This window comes from Sander vitreus, chromosome 18, assembly GCF_031162955.1.
Source record: "Sander vitreus isolate 19-12246 chromosome 18, sanVit1, whole genome shotgun sequence".
NCBI classification, from domain to species: Eukaryota; Metazoa; Chordata; class Actinopteri; order Perciformes; family Percidae; genus Sander; species Sander vitreus.
This window is the reverse complement of record NC_135872.1, coordinates 9,981,938-9,992,037: the sequence shown is the minus strand read 5'-3', so window position 1 is coordinate 9,992,037 and position 10,100 is coordinate 9,981,938. Positions and strand designations below refer to the sequence as shown.

General features: G+C 43.2%; 1 protein-coding gene across 1 annotated transcript in view; it reads right to left on the bottom strand.

Moving 5' to 3' along the window:
* The window catches only part of gphnb (gephyrin b), a 92,571-nt gene extending 82,711 nt beyond the window's left edge, over nt 1-9,860 (bottom strand). The window contains exon 1 of the mRNA XM_078274464.1: nt 9,776-9,860. Within this exon, the coding sequence (XP_078130590.1) occupies nt 9,776-9,839 (64 nt within the window). The 5' untranslated portion in view covers nt 9,840-9,860. The remainder of the gene's footprint in view (nt 1-9,775) is intronic.
* Nucleotides 9,861-10,100: the final 240 nt, after the last annotated feature.

Below are 10,100 nucleotides of genomic sequence, written 5' to 3'. Positions count from 1 at the left end.
CCCTAGTATGAGTCAATTAGCGGTGGAGACAACCTAGGAGGAAGGGCTACTCTTGGCGTCATGCACCGTTCGGATCACTAAGAAACCAAACAACCAAATAAACCAAATCTAATGTGTATATTTTCAATTCTTACAACTTGTGTGATGCCACTGCTTTAAATGTGTGTGTTCACTTTAAAAAGGTTTAATTTGGTTAAAAAGGGTAACACTGTACTACAGAGACTATTAGCATTATTAGCTTAGCCCCCGCTCTCAATAAAGAGTTCCCTGTGACATCAGCACCCCATCAGCCTGTGATAGATGCTAGATACAGGCGAGCTGACCTCCTCCCCTAAGTGAATCATGAGAGAGGTGTATGTTTTAGACACCTATTAGATGAGGACTGATGAACTGAAGACGTGAGGTGACATGGCAGCACACGAAGCCACACTGATGAGTCAATGATTTTTTTCTCTTTTTCTCAGTCTCTCCCCCCCCAGCATCTTTCGCCCCTCCAACCATAATTAACACCTCAAGCCAGGACGCTGGATAAAGCGGCAGCAGACCACAAAAGTGACTCATCAGTTAAAACGCACCATTGTATCTTTTATCTCGATCTGTATCGCCATCACTCAGCAGCTTCTCTGCTTTCACAGGTTATCGTGAGGGGCCAACCCAAGCAAAGGAGGGGGGCCCAAGCCCTGTCTCTCCAGAATAGTGTAAAAAAAAAAAAAAAAGTCTTTTGTCTGAAAAGCAAAAGGTTCTTTGAAACAGCTGCAGTGTTGTAGTTACTGGGCTAAATTGCACAAAATATGTATCAATTATGTGAAAACAGGAAATTATTTGTTTAATGAATTAGTAAAAGGATCTAGGATTTAGATGTTAAATAGATGTAGCCTACAACTTTTGAAGAATAAAAGATTTTGAAAATACACTACAAAAATCTAGTCTAGTCAAGTCTAATTTTGCATTGGAAATGGCTTTACCAGATCACAAAATGCAAGTCTGGCATTACTACTGTAAAAAATCAGAAGATGTATTAGCATTCCTTTAATCTCCATGTTTCTTTTTACTGTCAGCCAACCAGAAACTCATATTTTTGAGGAGGTGAATTTAAAACAATATATACAATTTGAAAATTTCTGAACGTGCCTTTCTTCCCTAGTGGTAGAATCTGCGACCCCAAGCATATTTTTATGCTTAAGACATTTTTCTTCTGTTTTACACATGAAACTACAGTGATTGGGTATTGGGCTTTGAGTGCTCAGAGCATTTATTGGTGTTTTAAGCCCCCAACGTCTCCTTCCAGGCAATAGGATTAGGCAATGGTTATGGTTAGGGTTAGGTGCCTTGAAGTCAACGGTCGCAGCGCTGCCTGCAAAGAGACGTTGGGGGCTTAAAACACCATTGAGCGCTCAGAGCTGCCAAAACGCAGGTGACACAAAGCAGTACTGTGCCTGAACGCAACATGTGTAGACACTGACAGAGCACTATAGCTTCTGCTGATACTCAGCTACTGTGCTGTGTGTAGACATTGTGTGAGGCAGTGGCATTCTTTCATTTCAGTCAGCATAACTTTTAGGGAGGAGACTGTGCAACTGAGCATGAAAGAGAGCCATTGGAATGGAAAGATTGTATAATTTATGCTAGCCAACGGTACACAGTATAAATATGCTAATCGTAGAAAGCTAACAGCATAAGTGGACAGCACCAGCAGTCTGATGGTCACCACAACAAGCATATGTAGTAAAGTATTGAAACAATGTTAAATTTCCCTTAACTAAACATGCACTTAAAGCTTCTAGATTTCGGGATTAGCATTATTTGCATAAGAGAAATATAGTAGGACTCCTCCTACTCAACATAATATCATATCAACAACATTTTACTTTTATTAATCGCTTTTGGGATGGCAGTGGTGGCCTAAAAGAAAGAGAAGAGAGCTTGTGACCGGGAGGACGTCGGTTCAATCCCCAGACCGACAGGATCACATCTGGGTGGGGAAAGTGAAAAAGCAGCGCTTGTCCCTCCCTCATTACCACCACTGAGGTGCCCTTGAGCAAGGCCCTTAACCTCCAACCGCGCCAGTGGAGCTGCTCAGTGGCCAGCAGATCAGGTATCAGGTTTGAATGTGTGCAACTGTGTGAATACATTCCTGCAAAAAGAGAGGCTGCCTCTCAGTGAACCTCCCCTGAATAAATAAAGGTTAAATTAAAATAATTAAAGAAAATGTACAGAGAATTTCACCTGTCATGACCAGGGAAGTTGCACATCATATGAATCTAAGGGTTTGGACATAGCTACATTACCACCTATTAAACACTTGCCAGAAGGTGTTACAACTCACTTCAGAACAGTCTTTCCTGTTTATCACCAATAGATAACAATAGCTGATAAAATAGAAAACAATAGCTTGAAGCTGCCGGATGCAAGTTTTTCTGTCAAAACAAGATAAGTGCTGACACTAAAATGCTCCAGCATCTCTTTTGCTAACTCCAAAAAATATCAAGCACAATCTTCCTTTTTTTCTGGCTATGCTAGCCTTCTGTGATCATCACCTCAAATAAATGACAGACTGTAACACTGCTTTAGGCCAGGAGGGAGTGGGAACGGACCAACTCTCCGACACCTACACATGCAGTCTGGGAATAGCTTTCCAGGCAAACTCAATGGAGCTCTTCTCTGGAGAGCCTCCAAGAGCCTCCAAGAGTGGAGGCTCCTTGTCCACCAAATACCGTCTGCCTCTTGTTCTTACTCGCATCCCAATTAAAGATTATTTACAGTAAGGGAGGAGCATTTCCATGAGCTATGAAAGCAGAGAGAGAGAGAAAGAGGGGTGTGTGCAAAAGGGGAGAGTCACCCCCCTCCCGCCCTGGCATACACTCTCCACTACTCAACGCTGAAAATCATTTCTTTGCAGTGAAGACAATTCTCATTCTGTGTTCGTGTCCCTGATCCCATATTGTCTATTCTGGTCATGTAGTCCACCTGCCTTACTGCTGTCCACTGTCACAACTGTGTGTGTGTGTGTGTGTGTGTGTGTGTGTGTGTGTGCATACTGTATGTAGAGAGAGAGAGAGTGAGAGAGAACAAGCAAGTAAAGGGTCAGTTTGTGTTTCAACAGCTGCTACAGTATAAGCCGCACCCAAACGAAAGATAAAACCTCATCTGACCAACGCAAACCTAAAGTTCAATTATATTTCTAGTCAAATTAACAGCACACAAATCATCCAGGTGCTTGCTTAATCTCTAACAATGCTACGATTTTGTCTTTATGGCCCGTGGTATTACAATGTTATCAATATTTCTGATTTCACAGTCTGTTGAAAGCCAGACATATCAAGGTTAATACAGGAAACATCTATACAAGTCTGTATAAAATAGTCCTTCAAATGTAAAGATGTTCTAAAAATATGGGAATTGGATAAGAAATAAGAGGCAGGAACAAGTGTATGCCCAATTTGTGTGTGCTTCCCCCCTTTAGCTCTTCTGTTCCAAGTGTATCACTCTCAAACTAGCATATTGTTGAGCAGATGCCCACATATTGTTGCAAGGGAATACCCCAGTAGCAGCTTAGAGATGATTCAACCATAGACAGACACAGAAAGTTGGGTCAAAGCAGGAAAAAGGAGGAATAAAATCATGCTACTGGGTAGACACACGCCTGGGGCTCTTTGATTCCCATCCAAGCCACGTATCTTCGTATCTCCAGTGAACCGAATGTTAACATCTATTTTGCGTTTTTTGTTATCCAGTCATGATGTCAGCTATGTCAGGATATTACGTTTGGCTGCCTCAGCGTTGAGTGGAAAAAGGGCAGGAATAATAAAGTTGTGATGCTAATGAAAGCACAGACAGACTAGTGGCTATGAGGGAGTTAGCAATGATTTCACGATAGGCTGAGTGGTCGTACGGCACTTGTTTTAGATTCTGGTAATTCCAATGGTGAAGTATTTTTAAACTGATCTTTCATTCTACATCTTTATAGATCTTGCTAACTGAGTAAAACACTTGAACACTGTCAAAATAACATCTATTTGATGTCCATTTCAGGGTCTGCTTTATAGTCTGATGGTGTATTTTTGTCATTTCCCATGGATAACGGGCAAAATGTAGACAACGTGATGTTACAATACTACAATTGAGTTTGAGAGCAGAAGATTTTTCAGTTTTTTCTCCCAATTTTGAAAGTTCTTTTACTATGGTTCCCTGTCAAAGCTAAATGCAGTTGGCTAAAGGAGCCTGTCAACAGCTATGCGCTTAGTAGTCAGTAATTGTAGTCAGCTCTTCATTTCACAAAAGTGAAGAGCTCAATAGGTGTACTGTAACATGTGCAGTTTACGCTAAGATCACAATATTAACAAAACATATTTTTCTGATCCCTCTCTCTCTCTTTGTATATCACTGTATAGTAAAAATAAGCTAAATGACATATTCATGACATAATTAAACTTTATGTTTATCACAATTAACTCAATCCACTGTGAATCCACTCTTACAACAGACAGCGAAAGGCATTCTGGTAAATTTATGAAATCCCTAACTGAAACGTTAAAACAAACCTGATATTGTTATCTCTTAAATTACAATGCGCTTTTAATAATTAACTTGGATAACAGAACCGTATTAAATTATAACATATTATTTTACGTAAAGTCAGTAACCAATAATATTGAATTATCGTCAAGCCCTTGTTCATGCTATCCCCTTACATAGGCACCTAAGCCAACAAGTAGGAATTCAACACAGAGACATGGTCCCTAAACAGCTTTCCACCTGCAAAAATGACCACTTATGTTAGTTGGAATGCACAATCGAGTTAATGGTACCACTGCAGAGAAATTAAAAAAAAAATGTTAATCATATAAAACTCTGCACCATATCTCACTTTGGTGTACTTTGCAATAAAAATAAAATGAAGAATCCATAATATATAAGTATTGCATTTTGCGTCCAGACATTTCCTAAGTGCTAGGTGAAAGCATTTTGGAAAATGTAGTAATATCCTAAAATAAGAACAGACGTAGACATAGCAGGTTGGGGAGGGGAGATCTTCTGTCACAGTCTGATGATGTCGAAACGGTATTGTATCTGTGATTGTAGCTTTCCTTTAATTGTGAAACCACTGGCTTGCATTGTAGACAGTAGATTGAGTCATTCAAAAAGAGACGGCGAGAGGAGATTGCTCCATAACCTGGCAGCTACCAACGCCACGGTCAAGGTGCTCTGGCATGCTTAGGTCGCCTCTTGCTGACTTGACTCTTGTTTCTCTAGTGAGCCTCTTTAGAGCCTGAGCTGTTAAGGTGAGCTTGGGACAAACTCCAGAGATTAAAGTTATGTGGAAAAGCAGAATAAATAGTTATTATCCTATCTGCAGCCAGGCACGTACACACATCAGCAGGCACGCATACATGTTTGCAAACCCACATTCACACACATAAACACATTACAAGGAAAGGGGGAATATACACACATACACACACACACACACACACACACACACACACACGCCAAGGATGAATAATTCTAAACAAATTCACATATTTAGTTTGGGGCTGCACAGTTTTGTGTTACTGTTTAACACGTGTTCTTTCAATATGGATGATTATCAATATGTTTTTAGTGTGTTGTCTCAAACTAGACAAATTGATATACCAAAGTCTTTTCTCTGACCGCTTTCTGGGAAAACCCGTCACCTATTTAAGAGACCAACAAAATGCAGACCACAAATGATTAAGAAATGGGCCAACACTCTATATAAACTTACATCCATTCTGCAGGGAGTCGCAGAATTAGTTACAGAGGGGTTCAGAGAGCGATCTAAATGTGGTTGTTTTGGGTAGCCTGGCTGCTGTCGATTCATGTCTTTCTGATAGACGTGTGAGTTTAGAAAGCCGCCCACACATCCCTGAGCCTCTCTCAGTTGTTACAACTAAGGCTAAAAAAATAGAAGAGAGAGAGAGAGAAAGAAAGAAGGAGAGATTCATACACAGAGAGAGAAGAGGGAAAAATGTGTGCTGTCTGTCGCAGAGTGGAGCTTTTCTGCCATGCCTCCTCATTGGAAGCCCGGTACTGAGTGTGTGTCCACATCTCTTTGAGGAAGGGCTGGAGTTAACCCACACACTCTCAGCAGCCAGCATCAATGGGACTTTCTATGGGCTGTAAATCAAGCCACACATCCAAGAGCATCAGCGGCCCATGCATGGAGAGTTGCCGTATAATAATACTGTATGGTCACACACATACACACTGGCTTTATACAGATTAAACTGAATGCCTTTTGCAGGGCTCTCTCTCTCTCTCTCTCACTCTCTTTGCCAGCCTCTCTCTCCCTCTCTCTCTCAGTGTGTGATCATAGAAGGTATGCATACAGCTCTATATTTGGGGCTGGAGGGATTTGCTAAGCTGTGTTTTCCAGCCAGAGCTCAGAATTAGTGCAGAAAGACAAAGAGCAGAGCAGAGTCACATGCATATGCACATACCACACATGTAAAGGATGCGCGCACACGCACACACACACACACAAATGCATAAAAGCTCAGCTGGTGTGTGCCCAATGTGTGGTATAACCCAGCCTGGTTTTCACATGGGTAGAGGATTTCCTAGAAAAATCTTGAAACACACCTTTTTAAGTCAAGACAGATGTTTGCATTATATATGATTCACACTATGCATCATACTAAGCCAGACTAGCAAACTAGCATCTCTACAACAAAGTAAAAGAATGTGTCTAAAAACACAATTTATCTTTGGAGTGTTTGTATAGTCCTCTGCCTGTCACAAACCTGAGGCCACAACTCACCACCTCTTAATTTCCGACTGTGTCTCCGCATACACAAATACACATGCATCAAGCAATTAAGGCACACATATTCAGCTGAAGTGAGTGAGTGTGTGTCCAGACCCTGAGGCAGGCCCAGGGAGAGAGACACAGGACAATTAAAACTCATGCTCAACAGGAAGAAACACTGACAGCTAGAAACTGGGCACTGAGCACTCATGCATCAAAATACACACACACACACACACACACACACACACAATCACGTACAAATAGGTAGACAGAAAAAAAAATGAGAAGCTTTCATCCACTCCTAACAAAGGTCACATTTTCAGTGTGACATCTTTGACAAGTGACAGCATGTTTAGCCCAATTATCCTGTTTCAAGGTTCCTACCTCCCTTTCCTTACAAATAAACTCCACCTCTTATTCAAACATTTCACAAAATACATAAATAATTTCACACTCACACAAACACACACACTCACTCTTGACCATGTCAGCCTCATGTCCCCTGCACTGTGTGTCCAGTGTCTAAACAGAGATGTCCCCCTGGACACTGCACCTGTCTAGAGGGATGCGGGGCTAAGTGATGGAGGAGGGTGAGCCAAGGTCTCATCTCCTCCCTGGTGACTGAATGCAGGAGTGGACAGCTGACCTTTGACCCTCGCAGGAGGGATATTGAGCACTGCTCCAAAATCTATTAGCATTCTGCTCACACAGGCCCTATAACACAGCAGACTAATGGCATGAAGACAGTGGATGTATAAGACTGAGGTGTGGCGACAAAGGTTCTGCATTATAAGAGACATCCAACCTGAAAATGTGGAGCTTTGCTACCTCGTGGCAGCACAACAGGGGACATTTTGCCGTCAAAATGCATCATGTCATAAAAAAAAAAAAAATCACACAGTGGGCTTTGTAGCCATGAGTAATCCTGCCACGATTAGATTCTTAAAAGGCTAAGGGTCAGGTAAAACATGGCAACATAATGCCACAGTGCACTCTTTCCTCCCCAGTTTTTCTCTCTCTCCTTTGATGTTTGTTTCCCTGACAGTGCAAGCCCTCCTACTCCACACACACAAATACATCAAAAAGACAAATAAGCCTGTTGGTTGAGTCCCTGCACGTCTCAATATTGACATATGTATGCACAAATTGTCAATACTGCACAGCTAGATCAATCTTGCAATCTGTCACTAAACTAGAGATACAGTTGGGGATTCAAGTGACTGATGACACATAGAGAAATGAACCCCCTCTGATGTGGCGTGGGCATTGATGTAGTGTTCAAAAAATGATGGCTATATTCTGACTTCTTGTTGGTGACTATGGACAATGACCACAAAAAAACAATCTGAAGGCACGTTTGTTTCCGCTTAAAAGACCAAATCCTCATCAGTTTGTGACTATTTTCTTTTACATAAACTCCAAATTCCTCATCATACAGTAAAAAGTGATGTTTGAGAAACTGACGTTAGATGGGTTTTCCTCCTCTACAATCCTGGGTGTATCTATCTGATGCAGTATTTATTACCGTGGTAGGGTCAGTACCGCACTGATTTGTGAGTGACGCTGGATTTCAGCACCACGGACAGCGCTCTGCCACTGGCTCTGCCTCTCTCTCCAGCTCGAGGAGAGGAAGAGAAGGGATGGAGAAGGAGAGGACGGGTGGTTGTGGTGTTGTTGGTGTTGGGGGTTTCCCTGGCAGATTGCAGGAGAGGGTCTACAGTCATTCCTCCATCGCTACACATCGCCTACCACCTCCTCCGTACCGGATTTCCATACGGAGGAATACCGTATGTGTGAGATCACGGCTTTCATGAAATATTGATCGACCCAGCCTCACACAGGATGGACAGAGAGAGAGAGAGAGAGAGAGAGAGAGAGAGAGAGGGGGGGGGTATTCCTCTGGATAGCCTTTATCATGCATCTGCCCCACCACCTCCCTCCCTCCCTCCCTCTTCACATCGTCCAAAAAATACTTTCCGATCATGACAACAACCGCTGGATTCGCCTCGCTTGATGCTTGACGATCAGAAACATGACAAAGCAATAGGCTGCGCGGGCGCGCGCGCGCACACCCGCGCGCGCACACACACACACACACACACACACACACACACACACACACACACACACACACACACACACACACACACACACACACAGGAAAAAAATGAAGGCCGGCGGCGATCAGATCTAACACCATCCGCCGCCTCATAGCCGCACATTGCATCCAAGCGCATAACGTTTCCAGTAGGCTATTGGTAAGTGAGAGAAGCGCCGTCATCGCGTTGCATTCAGAGGAATGTCAGGAGGTTTTACCCGTGTGTTCAGCCCCACCAAACCGAGCCAGAGCCGGTATCATGTGTCAAGTAAACTCCTCGGCCGGCACTATCATTCACAAAATAAGCCACATCCGACATCTACACGCATTTTTACAGATTTTTTTTTCTTCAGATCATCCACTGCTCTTAATAGGCCAAGGATGCGCTCATCAGCACATCCACCTTCAGCAACTGTCGTGAGCAACACTTTCGCTGTGGTCAGCTGGGTGTCAATAATGCAATCAATAGCCCGAGCATCTTTAGCAGCGAGACAACACACGGTCAGCTGTAATTTTCAGCTCTGACAAGAAGCTAAGGACATGAATTATTCAATACACATAAACTGAGCTCTTGCTCTTCAGTAAGGAAAACGGCTCGACAAGAAATCTACATGAGCGGACACAATGCAGAGCCCACATTTAGCCGACCGCTTCCACCGCATGAGCACTGGATGTAATAGAGCATGTACATTAATGCATACCGGTAAAATGAAAAAATAAAAATAAACAGCTTTAAATCAGCGTCGCCTTCAAGTGGCTGCAAATGCCAATGAAAGACCGAGAGCCGCCGCCGCCACGCAAAAACCAGCCGACATGTATGAAGATCCGAGCGGACAGCCGGCAGAAATGAATTCATGGAAATATGAGCAAAATGTGAGAGAGCCGATGGGAATTTCTGCGTTTACCTGTCAATACTCCGACCCGGATTTGGTGGTCGTGGTTCGTTAAAATCATCCCGTCTGACGCCATGTTCAGCAGCGCTGTCGCCCGCACCGAGAACTCACGGCAGGGCCCAGAGCCGATCGCATCGAACTTAGTGGGGAAAGGGAGGGGAGGAGGAGGAGGAGGAGGAGGAGGAAGAGGAGGAAGAGATGGAGGAGGGCTGGGATACAGAAAAAAAGAAAAAGAAAAAAAAACAGTCAGACGAGATGAGTAGAAAGTCGAGCGGTCATCAGGACACCTACAGATAAGCGGGCAGGATGCGGGGGCTGTTAAAACCGCACACATCAC